The sequence below is a fragment of the Canis lupus genome, chromosome 24, assembly GCF_048164855.1.
Source record: "Canis lupus baileyi chromosome 24, mCanLup2.hap1, whole genome shotgun sequence".
NCBI lineage: Eukaryota > Metazoa > Chordata > Mammalia > Carnivora > Canidae > Canis > Canis lupus.
This window is the reverse complement of record NC_132861.1, coordinates 36,386,294-36,410,218: the sequence shown is the minus strand read 5'-3', so window position 1 is coordinate 36,410,218 and position 23,925 is coordinate 36,386,294. Positions and strand designations below refer to the sequence as shown.

Below are 23,925 nucleotides of genomic sequence, written 5' to 3'. Positions count from 1 at the left end.
CAGGGATTTTTCCCACTGACCGCAGGGCCACCACCAGCTCTGCGTGAAGCCAGGCACCCAAAGGCTATGAGTTAACGACTCTCCCACAGCCATCAGCTGGCAGAGAACTTCCGGCAGGCTGTGAACTGAGCCACCCTCAGCTCCCAGGGTACTAGTGGGGCAGAGGAGAGGCCCACCACCGGCGGTGCCAGAAGGGGCACAGCAGAAATTGAGACCTGGCGGAAGGCTCCTGCCCTTCCCTCCCCGCTTCCCTCATCCTTCTGGGGGTTGACACTCACTGCTGGAGTTTTCCATACTCTCTTTCAAAATCTCTCTCCACCTGTAACCAAAGAGATAACTCAATCATCAGAGAAATGACAACACGTTGGAAAAAATCTGCCAGCCTCCCGAAACTCCCTGCACGACTTCCCCCCGGCTGTGGAGAACAACTCGGTCCAGCCCATACAAGCACCAGCAGATCGTTAACGACACAGTATCCCTGTGTTCCCAAATTAATTAAGTGTTGGATTTAGGGCAAAAGCCTCCCCTCCCAGATGGGCCAGCCAGGCAAGTAGCAGCGGATTGTGGCTCTGTTCCTCTGCCACAGGGAGCGAGGCACTCAGCTGGGTTCCCTCTCCTCCCTCACCCCTCAGGTGAGGTGCTTGGAATGTGCCGAGACTCAGGCAGCCCAGCGGGGAAGCAGGTGGGTCCCGTCCAGCTCCCGGTTTCCTCACAGGGCCTGCCACCTGCAAGGAGGTTCCGGGTGGATCCTGAAAGATCCTGTGTCTGAGCTCTGTGTGCTGGGATGTACCCAGCACAAATACTATTACTACGGACTCAGGCAAGGCTCTCTTAAAATTCTGGATTGAGTTACCACATTTCCCCGATGCCACCAATATTTACATCAGATGTGTGTGAGTCTTGATCCCAATTCTGCTGCCCACATATCAGAAATTAAGAAAGTCATCTGCACGTCTAGTGCCTGAATTTCTCCATCCATCAACCAGGGCTCTGGCAATGGTCTCTCAGGAGAGTGGCCCGTGAGTTATACAACCTCTGAGAGCTGAAAGGAGGGGGCCGAGGCCTCTCCTCTTTCCCTTCCACAGAGGCAGTACCAGCTCCCCTGGCGGCTTGCTGAGCCTCTGGGCTGAGGGTCTCAAGTAAAAGCAGCTAACGCTCACAGGGCGCTCACCCCGTGCTTCTGGGGACGGCCGTTCCTCCACACCTGGAGAAGGCAGGTGTACTTATGGGCCTCACTGTACTCAGGAGCTCCCTAGGACACAGTGAAACAGACTGTACAAGATCACACCACTAGTGAGTGGCCCAGCTGGGATTTGGACATGGGTGGCCTGGCTCCAAGGCCTGTGCTCTTAGCATTCTAGTGAAAGGGGAAAAATGTATTTGCTGATGAATTAAAGTCATGATCTCAGAAAGGTGCCTTCTTGGCTGCTCTCCAAGATTCCGGCCAGTGAGAGCCCTGAATGGATTCTCATGCTCACAACAGGCAGGCTGACGCTCATGGAGTGCGAAATTGTGCAAAGTGTCACGGCCTCACTGCTCTTTACCCAGCATACCCTTCCTTCATGGTGCCCAGCCAAGGAGCTTTCAGGAGCCCCATGGACCCCATACTCCTCATGTGCACCGAGGTAAACTCAACATAGTCATAGTCAATTGGCCCATGATTTGGGCCAATTTTTTCATGTTATGAATGAGGAGAACAAAGCCTGGAGATAGGAGGTGATTGATGGAAGGACGTAGGGGCTAGTCAGTGGCAAAGCAAGGCTAGAATTCAGTCTTCGAGCTCGGCACCCTCCCCCACTTTGAAAATGACATTCAGGGGGGTGCCTGGGTGGCTCAGTTGGTTAAGCGTCTGCCTTTGGCTCAGATCATGATCCCAGGGGCCTGGGTTTGAGTCCTGTGTTGGGCTCCCTGCTCAGCGGGGAGCCTGCTTCTCCCTCTGCCCCTCCCCCTGCTTGTGTTCTCTCTCTTCCTGTCAAATAAATAAAATCTTTAAAAAAATTTTTAAAAAAGAGAAAATGACAGTCATTAATCCCACAAACACTTATGACCATCTACTCTGCCAGGTGTGAGGGATCCACCGGTGAATACAACAGACGCAGGGCCTTGTGGAAGAGATGAAACAGATTCACACACAGGCACACACATGTAACCCAAATGGTAGACATGACACTGTGGGAATGGTGCGGAGAACCTGAGTAGCTAGGGTCCTAGGGCATGACCATGTGTCACCCTTGCACAGACATACCTCATCCTCCTCATCTGAACTGTAAAATTTAAAGGCAGGAACCCAGGGTCTTTCCTTACTTTATGATCCCAGCATCTGGGATCTGGCACAAAAGTGTGAGGTAAAATTCACTCCTGGTTTCTCCCCCTCCCACAGTCTTTGCCCTCTTTTCTATAGACCCCCCGTCTCTGTTTCCAGGAACTGGACATCTTCATCACTGCCTTCCTTATGACCCATCAAAAGCTGCTCTAGAGAAATTCAAAATTTGCTCTCACTAAAGCATATATTCCTGGTAAAAGCTTCAAGTGCCACCTGTCCCAGGGGATGTGTAGCTGGGCAGGAATCAAAGTCTCAGCCAAGGACTGAAGAACATCTGGCATGACTACAGGTGGTGGCTTTGTTCTGGGGGGCAGGGGGGGGGGGGCGCCTGGCCCAGGCCCAGCAAGCTGGCATAGAGGCAGTCCAGCCCTTTCTCCGAGGACGGTCGGGGACAGGAGAGAGCAGAGATGGATGAGACATGAACTCTGACGCCAGCTGTGCAGCACACTACCTAACATTTTGAGTCTCGGTTTCTTTCCTGGTAGCATGGGAAAACTTTGTTTAGCTTTTCCCTCTGAAGATTTCCGGTAGCCAACGAGGCAAGGGGGTAGCATGGGGCCCCACTGGCTTGCTTGGAGGATTCCCAGGAGTCCGTGCCAAGCCCAGAGCAGTCTGGGGGTGCAGAGTGAACTGTAGCCCCTTGGCTGAGAGGCGAGGCAGTGCATAGCATGTGGCTGGTTGATAGCTAGGATGAACCTTCACAGGACACATCACCTCTTACTTCATAGGATTGCTGAGCGGAGTCTTCACATATGAAAAGTCTTTTCTTCCCAAGAGAATGAAACTAAGATTAAGGAGGTCCTGGTCACAATCCAGCTTTCCTGAAGATCAAGAACGTGGAGTCGGTGCTGCTGCTGGGGAGGCAGGCTCAAGGAACGCCTGCCGACCCACCGGAGCTCCAGCCTTGGCTCCCGGCACTCTCTTTTGCAATCCCCACGTGTGCTGATGCGTGTGTGTGTGTGTGGGATGTCAGAGAGCACCTGGTCCCCCCAGCTGGGACTGCTTGGACTTGCACACAGAGTGAGCGACTGTGGGTTTCCAACTGGGCCGGATTACTCTGGTTGGTGAGAAACTCGAGGTCTCACACTGGCGGGTCAGAAGTATGTCGGGGTGGGGCTTGGTCCTTCTGCTGCTGCTCAGGGGCCGTGACAGCCTGCGATGTTCATGAGCGTTTCCCTCCTCTGCTTCTGGAAGCCAGGTGTGGGTTGTTTCTACAGCTCCCTGGCCTCAAGATCTCTCTCTTCCCCTGGGGAAAGATCCAAGGCCACACAGCCAGGATTCTGGCCCCTCAGACAATGGCTGAAGGAATAAAGAGACACACTGGAGCCTTAGTCCGAGGTATATCCATTCTGAAAGGAAGAGCCAAACACAAAAGATCGGAACATCTTTGAACGCTTGATGCTTTTGCCAAAGAGGCGATTGGCCCCCAGTCAACAATGTGAGTGTAAACACATGTGCAGGACTGTCAGAGGGTCAGGGGCGGCTGGGCCAGGCTGGCGGGGTTAGCACAGGGGGACTCGAGCACCACCCTGTCGCCTGCTCCCTATGTTCTTGAATACTGCAGGTGGAAGGGTGAGACTGTGCGCTCACCGCTCAACCGCCACCGCCTTGGGGCAGGCTGGCCCAGGGCAGGCCTCAGTCTCTAAGTGGGTGACTGGGTCCAGTTCCCAGCCAAATGGCCATGCATGGTGATGTGAAAAAGGAGGCCAGCAGGCAGGGCTGGGGCTTTAGCCATGGAGCTAAGCTGTGTCAGATCAGAGCTGAGGCAAGGGGCATGCGAGGTGCTCTAAGAAGCCTCTCTTTGAGAGGTGTTGGTGGGGGGGAGCAGCTTCCCTTTGTCCCTTTGGTATATTGCAACGAGATTAAATGAGGCTGAGAGATGCTCCACTTTGCAAGCGAAAATCTTTCTGGAGTGAAGGCTCGATACGGTGGATGCTCTTCTGCCTCGATGCTGTGGAGAACCTACGTAGCTATGACTCTGAGTGTGTGCTTTCCTTCACCCGTAAGACCCAAGCTATCTGCTTCCAAGAGCTCTTCCATCCTTGCAGGTGACGGAGGGAGGAGTAGCTACTTCTTGCCACACCAAGATGCTCCAGCTACTTTATGGGACTGCAAGAGCAGGAGGGGGACTGAGCAGGAGGTTCAGACCTGGAGTTGGGGGACCTTCTGTCCTTGCACTTCCATCCCAATGGCCAGCCCCTGCAGAGAACATGCTATTCCAGCCAGAGCCTTGACAATAATAGAATTCGTGTTCATGACCTGGGCACAGGAGAACAGTGAGAGCACATGCACAATGCTTTCTTTGTGTCTTACAGTTGGGTGCCTTGAGCCAAAAACCTCCTGAAACTCCCTGAAGATAACATGAGTGTTTCTTCCCATGACAGGGGCACCAGGCTTTCCAGTCAGCAGGCAGCCACATCTGGGCCCCCTCTGACAGTGCCTGGGCAAGAACAGCAGTGCGTCACCATTGTTTAGGGGCAGCCGCCAGAGGCGCCGAGACAGCTGCCTGGGCTCGGCCTGTTGTGGGGGCCAGGAGGGGTGGCGGAGAATGAGACCGAAGGGGCAGGCTCTCATTCCTTATACTTCAGTGCCTCTGGGGAGTTGAGGGAGCAAATAACTCTCTTCTAAAGCCCTAACTCCGCTTTGATTCCTTGTAAGAGATCAAAGGCCCCGCCTACCCTTTCCCTGAACTAGGGATCTGGCTCCTGGGGACAGGCTGAGTCCTTGGTGGTTTAAGAGTCAAATCAACTATCTTCCCACCATGTAGTTAATATTTATTGGGGGCGCACTATGTGCCAGACGCTGGGTGAAGTGTTTCATACGCAGGAGCTCATGTAAGACTTATAATACACCAATGGCACAGGTTCGAGGCTCATCCGTACTTATGGAGGAGGGAAGCAAGGCTCAGGGGGTGAGGGCCTTGCCCTCGGTCACACACAGCATGCAGCAGAGCAGTGGGAATCCAGGCAGGAAAACTCCCAAATCCCTCTTTGTAACCACTACTTGCTGCCCAGTCTGTCCGGGGGAGCAGATTACGGAAGTCAGAGGACTGCGATTCTATCCCAAATAAGAGCCATGTGGGGAGGGAAGAGAGAGGCCAGGGGCCCAGCCGTGGGCCTGTCTGTAGGGTGCTGGGACTGTATCTCTGTCCTTTCTCTGGGGAGTCCTTGCTACTCCTCAGAGGAAAAGACCCAGAGATCTTTCCGTCAAAAAACTCCGGTAAGGAAGCCAGAAACTGACTTTTCTGTGGAGAACGACGACTATCTCCACAAAGGTAAGGATGTTGGGAGAGTTTTCTGTTTGTCTGTTTGTTTTTTGGTAGTGAGTGTTGGGAATAAAGGACCCTTCTCAAAACCACTTCCCTTTCAGATCTGCCCTGGATTAAACTCTGGAGACTCCAAGCCACACCTTCCCACTTCCTGTAGCCGGCTAGAGCCCAACACTTGCACGCCCAGATTCTCGGCGCTTCAGCTGAGAGCCTCCACAGATGGTCAGCCTCTGCATGGGAGGTAAACTCTCAGGCTGTCCCCGGCCTGCCTTCACTGGAAAGAGAAATGCAGGCCCATTTCCTTTTAAGTGGCCTGACTTTGGATTTTCCAAAGACTAAGCCATTGGTCAAATGTGTGCTGAACTTCCCTTCTTGCCAAACTGAAGCAGTTATCTTTCCTGTAGCTCTGAGGCTGGAGCCAAGGAGGACCATCAGGACGTCTACCAGGCTGACAGCACTCACTTCCTGCAACTGTCACAATGAGAGGCGCTGTGCAGTTACGGTTCCCCACAGTAAAACCAAGAGCCTGCTTAGGTTTTTGGAGGGTGGTTTGGGGGGATGTTCAAGACATCATTCTTTACCAGAATTCCCAAACCTTGGGAGACCATCACAACCTGAGTAAGGTAGCACAAAGTACTGGAATGTGTATTGAACAGAAGCTCTAACTCGGGTTCCAATTTCAGCTCTGTCAGTATTCGTCTTTTTTTTTACAACCTTAGGAAGTCACTGTGACTCTTTGGGCCTGGGTTTTCTTGTCAGTCGGACTAGATGATCTGAAAGGGCTTCCATTTCTAACTTTCTAAGAATCTATGATTCCTCTCCCATTCTGGAGATAAAATAGGGATAAACACTGTGGGCTTTCAAGGGGGCAGGATTCAGTCATGCCCTCCCACTGACTCTGGGTCCTGGCCAACGTGCCTTTGGCAGTGGAGAGAAAAGGACCCCCCTGGAGAAGCTTCCTGGTCTTCATGCAGCCCGAGGTGGCTGGAGATAAAGGCCTGGGACATGTCTTCGGTGGGGGCCTATGTTTCAGGAGCCCTCTTAGGAAAGTGCAGATGTCATGCCAGATCGCAGAGCTGGGCCATTCAGAAGCAATGGATTTCTCCTCACCCATCACCTACTTCCTCGACCTGCCTGAGGACGACGGGGACGAGCCCAGGCTGATCTGCGGCAGGAAAATGTCCCAAGCTAGGAGGCCCCTTGCAAGTCCCAGTCTAGGTGAGGCTCTAGAGTGACGCGGCTGGGAAGAAGGCAGCCCAGGGTCTGCCCTCCCAGTGCCACGATGTGCTGAGTCAAAGTTCTGGTTCTCTGCAAAGGCCACGTGAGACAGAGTCTTAGAATGAAAGAATCGGGTTACTCACTGTTTTGGGGACAATCTGTTTCTTGGGCTGCCCAATCTTGAAAGGAATCCTATGAGAAAAAAAGACAAAGGGGGCTTTTAGGAGATGCGGGAAAGGATGTGGCTGGAAAGAATTGATGAAGTCTAGGCTGCTATTCCCCAGGAAGGCAAAGAGCAGCCATGGCTCACTCCTCAGCACTCATGCCACATGCCCCGTGGGTCTCAGGCCATCGGAAGCCAGGCTGGGCTCTGGAGAGTGATCTTTCCATGGACGGTGTCAGCTGGAAGTCCTGGGTGCAGCCTTCTGCCCCAGACCATCTTTCCTACCAAGACTCTGGTGTTGAGACACACTGCAGAAGTGAAGGTGGGAAAGCAGAGATGCAATTTCACTAACAGGTCACTGTAAGTCTGTCCTGAGGGGCTGTGAAGTCAGAAATCACAGGCTTGCCTAGGTAGCTGTCATCCTTGAAAACAAGCATTTAAAAAAACACCACAAGAACCAGTTATCGTCTGTATTAGGTGCTTCACTACTTCTTTCTAGAGGGACAAACAGTAGCCCTGCACAGCCTCCTATGTGGCTGGAGATAGCAAACTATCGGGGCGTGAAGAACCAACCAGGCTGGGTTATTTCCAGTAAGAAGTGACAAAATTGAAAGGTGGCTAACTTGGAGAGGAATCTGAATTGAGCCCAAGTTTGTCCTGAACTTGCTAGGAAGCTCTTGCACCTCGGGTTCCCCATTTGGAAACAGTTGACAGTTTGGCCTAAAAGAAGGAAGGTCAAGGTCTAGGCTCTAAACCAAGGCACCAGCCCCACTGCCGCCTCCACCTCTGAGGAGCCAGCTGCCCTTCAGCAGGTAATGACTGCCCTGGGACCCATCTCCTGCTCTGTGAAAGGACAGGGTTAAACTGGATAATTCAGAGCTTCCTGGAGGCACTGAGAATTCTGATTCTACAATTCTGAGAAGTGTGGCCTGGCCAGAAGTAAACACCAGGGTGCCAACTGCTGGAGAAGCAGAGGCTCCGGGAGGCCCTCAAGCTAAAAGTGTGTTAAGCCCCCCTGGGATCAACTTAGGGGACACCACAACAACACTGAGGGGACAATGCCACTCCTACTCCTATTCCCTGTAGCACTCAGGACACGCCCTAGAGCCAGAATCCCTCCCATTCAAACCTCCCGCTTCCACTGCCGCACCCACCCATCCACCGCCCCTTCCCTCTGCACCCCCTTCTGCCCAAGCCTGCTTTCTCTTGGCCCAAACTGACCAACGCTGTTGCTAAACCCAATGGTATAATTAACCACGGATAATAACCCCAGACAACGATCCGGTTGAGAGGATGGGCCAGCCTGAGTCACAGCGGTTTAAATTTAATTTCTGGAGGACATCCTGTTTATTGTTAACCCAGCCTGGTAATTTAGGAGCATTAACCCTTTGGGGGCTGGCTGATTCACGTGGCTTCTGTAAACAAATAATCAGTGGCTATATAATTAGCAGGGGGGAAAGGTAAGCTCTGGAACTGAAAAGGAGAGAAAAGGCGAAATTGCTCTTTCCCTTCTTCAGATCTGAAGAACAGAGGTTAGGGGAGCTAAGCTCTGTAGTTCCCTCCTCGTGCCCCCAGTTATTCTTCCCAAAATTAGGGACTGGAGTTGATTGACACAATGGTTTTGTAAGGCAAACAACTGCCCTCAAGGACCATTTTGGTGACAGTGCAAATGAGGCCCTGGTGGCATTGAGAAAAGATGGACTCTGTTCTGTGTGAAGCATGTTGCGGTATAATAAGCTCTAGCCTGGGAATCAGAAAGCCTGTCTCCGTCTCTGACTAGTTTTGTGGACAAATCACGATCTCTTTGGAACTCAGTTTCTTAAACTCTAAGACAAAGGAGATGGAATAGAGGGTCCCTTCAGCCCATCTAATAAAACTTGAATTCTAAACTGAATCTTCATTGCAGGAACACAGGAGCTGGATGAGAATTCTACAGAATTCTGAGTGGTCTTCAAAATGATTCTAACTTGGAGTCTAATACTACAGACAAGCTACAAAGAAATTAGGAACTTAGATGCCATTACTTGTGGTGCCACAGCCTCTCTAAATCTTAATTTGGAATCACAGTATTTTTAGAATTGCAAGTTACCATAGAAATTGTTCCAGTTCAACCCTCTCATTTTGTAGATGAGAAAGCCAATCTGGAGAGGTCCAATGACTAGCCCAGGGTCATTCTGCTCCTTCACAACCGAACCAGGAGTAAACAATCCACTTCTCTCTCTGCTATTCATGGTTTACTACTCTTTCACATGAATTTGTTATATTTATTTGAAGCAAGTAAGAAAAATCATTTGATCAAAATACCTAACCTTAAAACACCATGGAATTTCAAAGGGGCTCGTTGTTCTTTAAAAGACTGGAAACACAAGAAATGAAGAGAGCAGTGTTGTTAGGAGGTAAGGGGCTGTGCAAACACAGCTCCTTCTGCACAAATGACAGGTTACATGTACCATGTCAACTGAGTGCAAAATGTCATCAGGACGACAGGTATAAAACTTGGACCATCCAGGGCAATTGGGACCTATGGCCACCCCATCCACATGGGATGCCTTTCCTTTTCCCAGCTTGATCAAAGCTGTTCTCTAGTCCAAAATCTTGCTTACCTTCTTCTAAATACCTAAGACTTTATTTGGTATTTAAAAATAGTCTACCTTTTATAGTTAATTGAAGTTTATGCCTTTAAAAAGTAAAATACAATCATCAGAGAAAACTTGGGAAATACAGAAAAGTATGGGGGGGTGGAGAGAGAGAGAGAGAGAAAGGTAAGGAAAAGAAGGAAAAAAAAAACAAAACACAGCTCACAGTCTCATATCTAAAGATAACCAAAGCTAATGTTTTGGTGTTAATTATATTTTAAAAGTTTGCAGAAAGAAGAGAATCTGAAGCAAATATGCCAAATGTTAGTAGCGGTTAATTTGGGGTGGTGTGTGATTACTGTTTTCTTCTTTGCACTTTCCATATTTTTCAAATAAACTAAAAAAATCCCTTGTTTTTTCCTTGACTACAAAAATAACACCTGATCAGTGTCAAACACTTGGAAAACATGGAAAAATACAAACACACACACACACACACACACACAGAGAAAAATAAACAGCAACACCCTGAATCTGTGTGTACATATATGTACATGGGTATATATGCCTATTTACATAACTTTTTTTTAAAGATTTATTTATTTATTTGTTCATGATAGACACACACAGAGAGAGAAAGAGAGGCAGAGACACAGGCAGAGGGAGAAGCAGGCTCCATGCCGGGAGCCCAACTCGGGACTCGATCCCGGGACTCCAGGATCACGCCCTGAGCCAAAGGCAGGCGCCAAACAGCTGAGCCACCCAGGGATCCCCTATTTATATAACTTTTAAAGAATAAAGGAAACATATCATGAGGGCTTTTTTTTTTTAAGATTATTTACTTATTTATTCATGACAGACACAGAGAGAGAGGCAGAGACACAGGCAGAGGAAGAAGCAGGCTCCATGCAGGGAACCTGATGTGGGACTCGATCCCGGGTCTCCAGGATCACACCCGGGCCAAAGGCAGGCGCTAAATCGCTGAGCCATCCAGGGATCCCCCTCATAAGGGCTTTTATATGCCAGTATGTGGTTTGTCACCAGGCTGACTTGTAAGAGGCTACCTAGTACTTCATTCACCATTTTATTTTTGTGTCCCACATCACTTACTGGTGGTCATTTCAACTGTTTCATATTTTCCTTCTATTATAAAAAACTCTAATAGCTAAATCTTTGTGTACATCAAGAACTAGTCACATAGGATAAATTCTTAGAATTGGAATCGCTAGGTCAAAGGATATATACATGTCCAAGACTTTGATACATTTGCCAAATCACCCTAGAGGCAGATTGAGACAGTTTACATTTTTTAAAAGATTGAAATGGTTTACATTTTACCACTAGCCCTTCGGCCTGTTTTATCAGGATTTTTTTTCTTTTTCTGGCTTAGTGTTTGCTCTTCCCTTCTGTACATATGTGTTTTTTTTTTTATTTTTTAAAGATTTTATTTATTTATTCATGAGACACACACACACAGAGAGAGAGAGAGAGAGAGAGAGAGACAGGCAGAGGGAGAAGCAGGCTCCATGCAGGGAGCCCAATGTGGGACTTGATCCTGGGACTCCAGGATCACGCCCTGGACCAAAGGCAGGTGCTAAACCGCTGAGCCACCCAGGGATCCCCTGTACATATGTGTTTAATGTACAGAAGCTTCCAATCGGTATGAAGTCAAATCTACCAAATCTTTTTTATGATGTCTTCTTTAGGTGTCTTAGTGAGAATGAACTGCCCTCTCCGCCCCAATATATAAAAATTCACCTAAATTTATTTTATTGGTTTCCTTTTATTAATCTAAGTTTGCTTTCATCAGAGTTCTACGTGGGCATAGTTTAATAAGACATTAAGGTTTGTTAAGTGAAACATTTGGTTCTATCCTCCCTTCCCCACCCTTGTCTCACTTGCCCAAGACAAGCGCTTTCAACTCCACTGGTTTTTTTGGCATGTGCCCTTGCATCTCTAAATAAAAATGCTTCTATTGCTATTTCTTGTTAGGTTTTAGGCACTAGCTCCTGCCTTTTTATTTTGGAAGAGGAAGATTTAACAAACCAACCTTTTCTAGGCCTCCACCCCCACTACACAGAGGCACATCTGCATCTCCTCTTCTTCTCGAAATAGTTATGTGATTTGGTTAGATCAATACTAAGTAAACTATTAGGACAATAATGTGATTTCTTTTCCTTCCTACATGTGGCAGCGGCCAACAGATTTTTCAGCCTCAGCCAAACCCTCAGAAGACAGTGTTTGAGCCAAGCCCCCCAGCTAAGCCACTCCCAAATTCCTGACCTGCAGAAACTGGTACTGTTGTTTTGAGACACTACTGTTGTGGGGTAATTTGTTACGCGGCCATACATAACTAATAACATTGCAGGTTTTTGCTTTCCCTGAAACTGTCATTTTTCTTGCACGTGCAGAATTTCCTACGTATTTATCCCTCACTGTCTCAGCTGTCCCAGTCTACCACCAATACGTTCATTTGTATGGGGGTTCACTTTTTGAAGCAGTGTTGGCGGCAGCCTGTGAGCTAGCTGCTCAGGCCCTGGTGCACAGCTGGGGGCCCAGGCTCTCCCCGTGTCTTCCCTCACACGGAATCCGTTTGTTTCTCCCAGGAATTCAAACACCTGGAATCCACATCTACCTCTTTGTTGGTTTACTCCTTGTTTGGGCGGAGTAAAAGCGAGTGCCAGATACTCTGAGACTTTGCATAACCAAAACCCTTCTGATGCTGCCTCACACCAGTTAGTTTGACTGGGTATAGAATGTGGGCTGGGCTTTATCTTTCAGAATCTCCAAGGCATTGCTTTGCTGGCTTCTCCTTTCACAGTTACTACTGTGGTGGTGAAGTCTAAAGTACCCTGGTTTCTATCCTTTGTAGGTGACCTACTTCTTCACGCAACTTTATTGGATCATGTTTGTCTCTGGCGGTGGCGGTGTGAAATTTCACAGCGATGTACCTTGTGGGTCTAATTTCACTCACTGAAATTGAATGCCACTCTTCCAGTTTGGCAATTCATCATCTTCTGTCTGGAATTTTAAAAAAACGTGGTTGTGGTTGGTTTCTTCCCCCCATTTTTTCTGCCTCTTATTTCTGAAGTTCCTGTAATACTAATGCAGACCCTCCTTGGTTGCTTCCACAATTTCAATTTTTCAACATTTTCTTATCCTCTAACACTTGTCAACTTTTCCATTTCTGCCATCATACATTTTTCAAAGTTTTTATTCATTTAGGTAAGTAATCTCTACACTCGACGTGTGGCTTGAGGTCATGACCCCAGTCCAGAGCTGCAAGCTCTCCGGACCAAGCCAGCCAGGTGCCCTGTTTCTGTGATCATAATTTTAATTTCCGAGAGCTCTTTTTAATTTTCAGGATGTCCTGTGTTTTTTTTTTATTTTTATTTTTTATGTATCCTGTTTTTTATTTCATGGATGCCTTATCTCTGTAAAGACCTTAATGATAGCTTTAGAAAACATTTCTTCTTCCTGTAGTCTCAGTTTCCCCCTCAAGTTGTCTTCTGCTTTTGTTTCCATTTTTTATTCTCAACACTCCCCTTGGGGTATGGTAATTCTTGGGTGTCTGCTCACATGCGTGACAGGAGACAAAACAGCTGATTAGAAGCCGGGAGTGCTCTGATGATGTCTGTCTACTATGTAGAGTGGCCTGGCTGGGCAGTTTTGTGGGGGAGCCCCTGACATTAGTACTTGTCTCTAATCATGGGCAGGTAAATTTTCCTAGAGAAGATTCTTCTGCTGTCTCGCCATGGAGTGTTCTGAGGGCTCAGTGAGAAGAGGTCACGTGCACACACACGTGAGGCGAAGGGTTGTGTCAGCCCTCCCCATGCATTCCTTCACTTCATTCCTGCCTTCAGGATGCAGTCTGGCCTTCAACTGGGCTTACAACGGATCTGGGGTTTGTGGGCCTGTAGCTTATGTGATTTTTTTTTTTTTTTTTTTTTTTTTTTTTAGCTTATGTGATTTTGCATGCCCTTTTAAAGAAAAAGGATGCCAATTCACAAATATAAAAACAAGATGGGGTGCCTGGCTGGCTCAGCTGGTAGCATGTGTGACTTTTTTCTTTTTTTTTTTTTTTAAGATTTTATTTATTTATTCATGAGAGAGAGAGAGAGAGAGAGAGGAAGAGATACACAGGCAGGGGGAGAAGCAGGCTCCATGCAGGGAGCCCAATGTGGGACTCGATCCCAGGACTCCAGGATCATGCCCTGGGCGTGAAGGCAGGCACTAAACCACTGAGCCACCCAGGGATCCCCGCATGTGTGACTTTTGATTTCGGGGTTGTGAGTTCAAGCCCCATGTTGGGTATAGAGATTACTTAAAAATGAAATCTTTAAAAAAACTTAAAAAAAAAAACAAATATAAAAATAGGCAGGAAAGTATTTATTTAGACAGAGAAAAGAACATAACAAATTATAAGTTATAAAAGCTGACAAATAACATGAACATCAGAAAATCAAGAATCACCTAATTTTTTTATTAATCATCTGCCTGACACACCTCTGTATTCATTTCCCTACATTTTTTTGGCTGCGTAGTCTATGATTGCCTCTTTATATGACACAGAGTGGGTACCATCATTTTCTTAGAGAAAAGAAAGGTAATTCAGCCTTCCTCTAGTAGGGTTGACTAAGATTTGTTTTCTATTACTGACAGTTTAGAAAAGCTTTTTTTTCGGCTTACCAGTAATATATAAATATACTATAAATTTTAGGACTTGTAAAATTTAGGAAAATCTCATGTTTCCTTCATAAATAAACTAAGATTCTAGGACACATTTCAGGGTTTCTTGTATGATTACTAATCTTACTAATCTTAACCACTCTGAATTAGTGGAGTTAATTGTTTTGTCACTGATGTCCCTGGAAGAGGGTACATCATGAGTTATGTCATCTTCGTTATCTTTCATGTTAAAAAATTTAAATGTTTTATCAATGTGTTCATGATTTGCTCCTCCTCTTTATTAACTAGATTATCAAGCAACTGCCGCTATTTAAAACCGATCTCGTTCTCATAATGAATCACTAGTTTTTAGTACAATTTGAAAATATTTTGTTGTACTTTGATTTCAGAATCTCTTGATTTAATTGCTCACCTTTGTCACTTTTATATTGTGTTCCATTATTTTTGACCCAATTTTCCTCTTAGCTTTTTTTCTTCTTTTAAAAATGTTTTCCAGCTTTATTGAGACACAATAGATATATATAGCATTGTGAAAGTTGAAGGCGTACAATTTTTTTTTTTTTTAAAGTAAGCTCTACGTTCAACGTGCGGCTTGAACTCACAATTCCAAGATCAAGTTGCAAGTTCTACTGACTGAGCCAACCAGGTGCCCTTTCCCTTAGTTTTTAAGTACATTTAAAGAGGATAAGAAGAGGGACTCGTTGTATATCTACCATTCAGGAATGTGCAATATCTCATGGTTTCATCAAAGTTTTCAAATGTCGACAAATTGCAGCTAAAACAGCATACTCCCTGTTCAACCCTCAGGTCACATCTCCAGAAAGGCCTGTGCTACTCCAAAGCTGCCTGACACGAGTAGTATAAGCAGAAAAAGGAGGAAGTGAAGGCAGAGGTTTTCTTAACTGAGTGCAGTATATATTTTTGATGTTTACAAAACCCAGCATCATGTGAACACACCACCAGGGTTCCTTCTGGGGCCTTGGACAAGGTTCATGGAAGTCAGGGGCCCCAAAGCTTAAACCTTATTAAATAGTTTTCACATAGTAAATCCACCTTTGTGTGCCTAGTAGAGGAACTCCCTGTCTCATACTCTCCAAGGGGTGGGGCCCCTTCATTCTTTTGCTAGGGTGAGGCAGGGACAGTCTCCCAGGGACACTGGAGTTGGGGAGGAGATGGCAGGGCTCTAAACTTACTTAGAGGGATGCCTGGGTGGCTCAGTGGTTGAGTGTCTGCTCTTGGCTCAGGGCCTGATCCCAGAGTCCTGGGATTGAGTCCCACATCAGGCTCCCTGCAGGGAGCCTGCTTCTTCCTCTGCCTGTGTCTCTCCCTCTCTCTCTGTGTCTCATGAATACATAAAATCTTAAAAAAAAAAAAAAATTTACTCAGAAACCACTTTTAAGCAATCCTTCTGATCTGAGTGCTTGGCCTCACCCCACTTCTAGAAGTTCCTATTGCCACCAATTCCTGTACTTTTGAGGATTCAATAATGTAAGTCATGAGGGCTCTTGGTTTTCCTAAATGCCAGTTTAGGATTTGGCTTTCTTGGAACTTAAGACTGTTACTGCATGTTACTGCATTCCAATTCCTAAATGTGGCTGATGTCTCTATTCTCCCTGAGTTTGTAGATCTGTGCCTTAAAAAAAAAAAAATCACTTTACTGTGCTTTTTGTGGGATTTGTGAGGGAGATAACTTAGATATATGTATTCAATCTGTCATCTTTACTTGGAAGCTGATTTTTATTAAGTTTTAAATAACGTTATTGAGATATAATTCACATACCATAATATTCACTCACTGTACAATTTGGTTGTTTTTAGTACAGTTAGAGAGTTAACCATCACCACAATCCAACTTCAGAATATTTTCATCACCCCAAAAGAAACCCCATATCTATTAGTAGTCAGCCCCCAGGCAAACCATTAATCTACTGTATCTATGGAATGTCCTAGCATCGACATTTCATACAAATGGCATTATGTAATAAGAAGTCTTTTGTGTTGGCTTCTTTCACTTAGCAAAATGTTTTTAAGGATCGTCCACATTGTGGCATATATCATGACTTCATTCCTCTTTTATCACCGAATAATATTCCATTGTAGGGATATACCATCTTTATCCACAAATTCGCTTTCCATTTATCATTCACTGGGTGATGGACACTTGGGCTGTTTCCATTTTTTTGGCCATTATAAATGCTGCACATGTTTTTGCGTGGACGTATATTTTCATTTCTCTTGGGTATATACCTAGGAGTGAAACTGCTGGGGCCATATGGTTAAATCCATGCTTACATTTCTGCAGAGCTGCCAGACTTCTCTAACGTGGCTGTGCCATTTTAAAATCACCAGCAGTAAGTGAGGGTTCCAATTTCTCCACATCCTCACCAACACTTGTCATTGTCTTTTTTATTTTAGCCATTCCAGCAAGTATGAGAGTTATTTCATTGCAGTTTGACTGGCATGTCTCTCATGACTAATGATGTTGAGTATCTTTTCATGTGCTTATCAGTCGTTTAAATGTCTTCTTTGGAGAAACATCTATTCCAACCCTTTGCCTATTTTAAAAATGGGTTGTCTTTTTTTATTGTTGAGTTGTTAAGAGTTCTTCATCTATTCTGGGTAGAAGTTTCTTTTCTTTTTTTAAAAAAATATTTTATTTATTTATTCATGACAGACACAGAGAGAGAGAAAGAGAGAGGCAGAGACACAGGCAGAGGGAGAAGCAGGCTCCACGCAGGGAGCCCAATGTGGGACTTGATCCCGGGTCTCCAGGATCACACCCCAGGCTGAAGGCAGTGCCAAACCACTGGGCCATCGGGGCTGCCCTGGGTATAAGTTTCTAATCAGATATATGATTTGCAAACATTTTCTCTCATTTGTGAGTTGTTTATTTCACTCTTTTAGTGGTTTCTTTTGAAGCACAAAAGTTTTAGGTTTTGAAGAAGTACAATCTATTTTTTCTTTTGTTGTTTGTGCTTTTTGGTATCACATCTAAGAATTCTTTGCCAAATTCAAGGTCACGGGATGCCTGGGTGGCTCAGCAGTGGAGCATCTTGCCTTGGCCCAGAGCGTGATCCCGGAGTTCTGGGATCGAGTCCCACATTGGGCTCCCTGCATGGAGCCTGCTTCTCCCTCTCCCTATGTCTCTGTCTCTCGTGAATAAATAAATAAAATCTTAAAAAAAAAAAAAAAAGCAGAGGTCAAAAAAAATTCAAGGTCACGAAGACTCACCCCTATATTTTCTTCTTAAGATTTTATAGTTTTAGCTTTTACACTCAGGACTTTGATCCATTTTGAGTTAATTTTTGTGTATGGTGTGAGGTACGGGCCTCCCTTCATTCTTTCGCATGTGGATACCCAGTTATTCTGGCACTGTTGAAAAGATTATTCCATCCTTATTCAACTGTCTTGGCATCCTTGTTAAAAAAAAGAAAATCAACTGACCATAAATGTTAAGGGTTTATTTTTGGACTTTTATTTCGATTCCATTGACCTACACTATCTTTATGGTAGTATCACAATGTCCTACTTCCTGGACTTTTGTTGAGAGTTTTGTGGTTGAGAAGCAGTAAGCCCTCCAACTTTGCCAAGATTGTTTTGGCTGTTCTGTGTCCCTTGCATTTCCAAATGAATTTTAGTGGTGTATTTTTTATATTTAAATCCTTATTCCAGGGGCACCTGGGTGGCTCTGTCAGTTAAGCGTCTGCCTTAGGCTTGGGTCATGATCTCAGGGTCCTGGGATGAAGCCCTCCATAGGGCTCCCTGCTCAGCAGGGAGTCTGCTTCTCCCTGTCCCTCTGCCCCTCCCCTCCCGCTCATGCTCTCTCTCATTCTCTCTCTAATAAATAAAATCTTAAAAAATTTTTTTAAATAAAAAAATAAATCCTTATTCTATTTAGAGTTTGAGTGTATGGTTAGCCAGTTATTTTAACCTAATTTAAAAATAAACTATCTTTGAGAAATCATTTCTTTTTTTTTTTAAGATTTTATTTATATATTCATGAGAGACACACAAAGAGAGAGGCAGAGACACAGGCAGAGGGAGAAGCAGGCTCCATGCAGGAAGCTTGATGTGGGACTCGATCCCGGGACTCCAGGATCATGCCCTGGGCCAAAGGCAGATATTAACCACTGAGCCACCCAGGGATCCCCAAGAAATCATTTCTTTAGTGTTAAATACTTTTATTCCATACCACAGACCTGTCCTTTGCCAATAACATAGATTTAATTATTTAGGTTTATAAGAGTTCTTAATACCTATCCAAACAGATCCCTTCTCATTACATTTCACTTCAGGTAATTTATTTTAATTTGTCTTGATATTTAAGATGAACTTAAGAGTCATATGCTGTGTGCCCCCCCGCCCCAGGATACTTATTACTAAAAATGCATTATATTTATAGATTAACTTTTGAAGAGCCTACATTTTTACAAATATTAGGTTGGCTCATTCAAGGCCAAAATATTTCTTTCCATTCATTTAAGTCTTTTTTTTTTTTTTTTAAGATTTTATTTATTTATTCATGAGACACACAGAGATGTAGGCAAAGAGAGAAGCAGGCCCCATGCAGGGAGCCTGATGTGGGACTTGATACCAGGACTCCAGGATCATGCCCTGGGCCGAAGGCTCAACCACTGAGCCACCCAGGTATCCCTCATTTAAGTCTTTTTTATCATGTGCTTTAGTCTTTTTTTTTTTTTTTTAATTTTTTTATTTTTTATTTATGATAGGCACACAGTGAGAGAGAGAGAGAGAGAGGCAGAGACACAGGCAGAGGGAGAAGCAGGCTCCATGCACCGGGAGCCCGACGTGGGATTCGATCCCGGGTCTCCAGGATCACGCCCTGGGCCAAAGGCAGGCGCTAAACCGCTGCGCCACCCAGGGATCCCCATGTGCTTTAGTCTTAAGAGTTTTTTCATATAGGTCCTCTACTTTTATTTTGCTGAATATCAAGATCCCAAAATAACACTTACATGTGAAATTTTTAGCCCTACACACGGAACCAATTCCACTTGGTTTACTGCAAGTGGAATTCCCTTTCATTTTATTGTCCTGGTACACAGGAAAGCTACTGGGTATTAAATATTTACCCTGACCCAGTCATCACACCTACATACTTAGCCTATATAGTCTGAGAAATTCAGCTAGGAAAAAAAGAATTAGGTTTTCCAAACAGAGAGTTATAGCACCTGAAAATAATGATAAAACTTCCCTTTTCTTTCCTGATATTTTGTACCCATTTCTTGTCTTGTCTGTAGCATTGGCCTGAAATTGTAGAAAAATATGTCTGACTTTAGTAAGGATGCTTCGAGACTGACCTTTCACTATTAAATATGAAAAAGTCTACTGGTTTCAGCCAGGAAGCCTCCTAATGGTAAGGAAATATCTTTTTGTTCCTGGTTTCCTAAAAGATACGAAGGTTGGATTTTTGAGTTATATCACAGCTTTTTCAGCATGCATTTAGATGCCCAGTTTGTTCTCTCAGACCTAGTGCTGTGATTCACTGTTACACTCTGCCCAGTAAAGGGTTAGGCTAACCAACTTGCTGTTTATCTGTCTTGCTTTTGATGATGACACATAAGCCCTCAAGTGCAGGGACTGAATGTTATGCTTTTTTGCAACTTCTGTAAGTACCTTTCATTGAATGAATATTCAGTAAATATTTACTGAGGGCTTCCTTTATACCTAGAACTATGCTAGGTGCTAGGGCTATCAGGATGAACAAGACTGACTCATTCTGTGATCTCAGGGAGTGTATAGTCCAGTTTGATGCACATAGTAAGCGTTGGATAGATAAGTGGCTAAATAAATGAGTAAACCGGTTATGTTGCCCCAAGGGCCCTATATAACACCATACCCCCATTTAATTTAAGGTTCCTGAAAAAAATTAGTCTCAGAGAAGGCTTTATAAACAACAAAGAAAAGTAGTATCATTGTCTTTGGTTTCCCAGTCCCTATCTAACTAAAACCAACCTAAAAGGATGATATTCCCAGCCACAAGCAGCAGTTGGGGACAGGGGAAAGTTTACTCGGTGGAGACTGTGAAAACGGAGCTAGCCTTTGGCATTGGCAGTAAAGCCTGGCTAGACATGTTATCTGAATATGGGTTGAGGGAAAACTATTATATTTTCTTGTGAAAGACTTATTTATTTATTTGAGAGAGAGAGAGAGAGAGAGAGAGATAGTGTGCCCACAAGCAGGGGGAGAGAGGGAGAGAGAGAGTCTCCAGCAGACTTCCCACTGAGCACAAGCCCAACCTCAGGCTCCATCTCATGCTCCTGAGATCATGACCTGAGCCGAAATCAAGAGTCAGTCACTTAACCGACTGAGCCACCCAGGCGCCCCTAAAACTAATATTTTGAAGAGCTTAAGAGGAAATATGATGGGAGAAGAGTCTCCTGGATTTATTCCAAGGCTGCCAAATGGCAGATATGCTCCCCTCAATAGCCTGAAAACTGGGGCAGGTACCCTGAGGGAAGAACAGATTCTCTGCCACTGACACGGTGAAAGGTGGCCAGGGGAGAGCGAGAAGACAGAGCAGAAGGACTAACACTTCAAGCAGCTCTTTGCCTTTTCTCTCTGCTTCTCAACACTGCCTCCCTGTTCTCATCCCTGTGGTTCTAGAACCCTGCTGGGACGCAGGGACTTCCTCGGGAGAAACAGCTGCTCTGGAACGCACGTGGCAAGAGTAAGAGCATCGTGGCATCTCAGAGGACAGCGGAGTCCTGGCCCAGCTGGAACTGTGGAGCCGAGGCTGGCAGTCCTCCAGGACCCGGAGACGGTCACTGGGCCTCAGAACCTTTGTCCCCCTCCTCCTCACAGCTCCCCTCAGTGTTCTTCCTGTGGCATCAGGTGGGTGAGATGAGGTCCAGAGAGAAGACAGGGCTTGCTCCCCACAGAATCTCTCTGCTCTGGAAGAAATCAAGAGGGCTCGGTGCTCCTAGCCTCTGGACGAGAATTCCTTGGTTGGTTCTGTTTGCCAATCCGTAAATATGAGCACCAGAGGGCAGGAGAAGGGATATTTTGGTCTCAGCAACAAAACGGAGAAAACAATTCTCTTGAGCCTCCCCTTCTCCATCCCTCAACGTGCTCCACTTCAAAAAACAAAACAAAAAAAAAAAGTTCTATGTGCACAGAGGGAAAGGGGGAAAATTCACTTTCACAGTAAAGAAAAGTCAACAGGATGTTCTCCAAAGCTACAAATATACTTTTTCAAACAGTAAATATCTCTATTAGCAGCATGATGCCAGTTGGCTAATTCTGTCCATCTCAGTAAAACCTTTCCAGAAAAACTCCTGCTCTTGTGTAATGTCTATTTACAAAAACAGCTCTTTTGCATTTTCAATTTGCTAGGTTTCTCAATCTTTTGTTTCCCCACCCCCTCGACTGCAGAGGCAGAGACAAGAGGCAGGCCCAGATGGCAGTTGGGTGGGGATCCCCTGGTCACCCCAGCAGATCCCTCAAGCCCCGCCTTCTTCAGAGAGTCCTCCGCTTCCATTACAATGAAGAGTGGAAAGAAGCTGGAACCTACACATTCCTCCCTGGTCTTCACCTTGGCCTTGGCCTCTGCAAGTTGTTTCTACTGAATGTGAATGAGCCCTCGGCCTGGCTTGGGGGTGGAAAGAACCCTGAAATGATTCAGCCCACCCCACCCCACATCTTTCTGATGGATCACAGTTTTGGGGGGGAGGGAGGAGGTGAGGGAGGTGAGAACGAAGGGAGGGCTGAGCAAAGAGTAGGCGGCAGTTGATAGTGGCTGAAATCCTGGCTCCCCGGGGAGTGGTCTGGGCCTGAGTCACTGTCTCGGCAAGAGCAGGAAGGTGGGCGAAAGGCAGCAGCTTTTGCAGGCTAGAAGGACAAGCCCCTCCTCCCCCCATCCTTCTGTTACCCTATCCTTGGGTCGTTGCCTTCTCTGGTCTGAGGGCCCACCAAGGCTACCACCACCTTGACGCTCCAAGGGGAAACAGGGCTGGGGCCAGGGCAGGCCTTATGGAGAGGAAGCTGGCTCCAGCAGAACAGCTGTTTGCTGGATGTCATCCTCTCTGTAAGGCCATCTGGCCACAGTGTCACCCGGCCATCGAGAGTTCAGCCCGAGCAAGGGTGTGAGAGACCCCATCCGAAGGGGAAATGGAGGAAAACAGAGCTGTGAAATGGCCATTTCCAGCACCTCTGACCACAGCCTCTCCACCATCCCCCCTCCCGTCAGCCTTTCCCTTAAACTAGCCAGATCTAAAACCAGAGCACACACAACGCTACCCTAACTCACCACCCGTCCGAGGAGGTATGTGTGTGTTTAAAAATAAAAGGCATGACTCTGTGACTTGGCTGATTTGTCACTTGGACCAGAACAATTCCCCAGCTCAGCTGTGATCCCTCCTTCCCCACTGCTCCCCAGGCTGACCTCTTGAGAAGTTGAGACAGAATGAATCACAGACTGTTCAGTGAGATCTCACAGCACGTGAAATCTTAGAAATCCTCCAATTCATGTGACCATTTATTGAGCATCTCCTATTGCAGGTTTGTGCTAGGTGCTTCTGATACATCAGTTCATTTAAAGCGGTCCACTGCTGTATTCCTCACAAGAGACGGTGCGCTGCATTGGGGGACAGACTGCCAGCTGTGAGGTTCTGGACAAGTTACCTAACCTTGCTGGCTCTCAGTTTCCTTGTCTAGAATTGGACAAGAACATATATATTATGTAGGGTCAGGTCGCTGAGAGGACTAAATGAGTTTAGTGCTTAAAATAGTTCCTGACATATATTCAGCAGCCTGTATTTGCTGGAAAGACAGTGGTGGTGATATTTTGATGATGATGATCAAACAGGCCTGAGGGGGTGGTTCACACACAGTTGCACAGAGGTAAGTATGGCTAGGAAACCTGAAATGCTTTTTTCTGCTTTGGGGGCAAGCAGCAGTCCCGTATCATAGTGCATCACTGCCAGGCCCAAGTTAATCCTTTTGCCTACAGTGAATGGGGACTTCTTCCTGAGTAGTGAAAGGAGTTGTGACAGAAGTCTGGAGGCTGATGAGGCATCTAAAGGTCAGGAAAACAAAAGGAAGGAAGGCAATTCAGGGAGGTATTCTGTTTGTTTGTTTGTTTGTTTGTTTGTTTGTTTTGTAGCTCCTTAGAAGATGCATTTCCCCATTTTATAAAAGGAAAACAGAAGGCTTTCTGAGGTGAAAAGCTTATCCTGCTTACTCAACAAGCCAGAGAGAAGCCTCCAATGCCTGCTTCCCATTCTGATGGGCGAACAGTGGCTCAGACACCAACAGACCCTGAGAAGCACCAGACCAACTGTTTAGCTCTGAGGCACTACCTCTAATCTCACGTTCACTCCTGTCTCTAACCAATTGGAAATTACACAAAGAGCTTGCACTGACCTTTTCCCTTCTCTGTGGAAGGTCTGATAGCAGGACAGAGAAGGGGGATGGAAACTCGCTTCTAGGCCTACCTCCCTAGGTCATCCGCACCTACTGGCTGGGCAAGGCAATAATTCTCTTGCCATGAACAGTGAGGTCAACCCTAGCCGTGATGCCAGTCAGGCGAGGCATGACAAAAGTTAATAGAAACTATTATAAATGATTGTAAACACTCAAAAAATTACAGAGAATACTAAAAACACTCATGCATTCACCTAGCACCATCAGGTTCTAACATGAAGCCACACTTATTTCAGATCTTACTCTT

General features: G+C 45.9%; 1 protein-coding gene across 1 annotated transcript in view; it reads right to left on the bottom strand.

Annotated features, from left to right (window-relative positions):
* Window positions 1-23,925, bottom strand: part of BIN3 (bridging integrator 3) — a 44,047-nt gene that overhangs the window by 13,403 nt on the left and 6,719 nt on the right. Inside the window, exons 2-3 of the mRNA XM_072796341.1 lie at window positions 6,953-7,001; window positions 279-319 (exon numbers count right to left, since the gene is read on the bottom strand). Of these exons, the coding sequence (XP_072652442.1) occupies window positions 279-319; window positions 6,953-7,001 (90 nt within the window). The remainder of the gene's footprint in view (window positions 1-278; window positions 320-6,952; window positions 7,002-23,925) is intronic.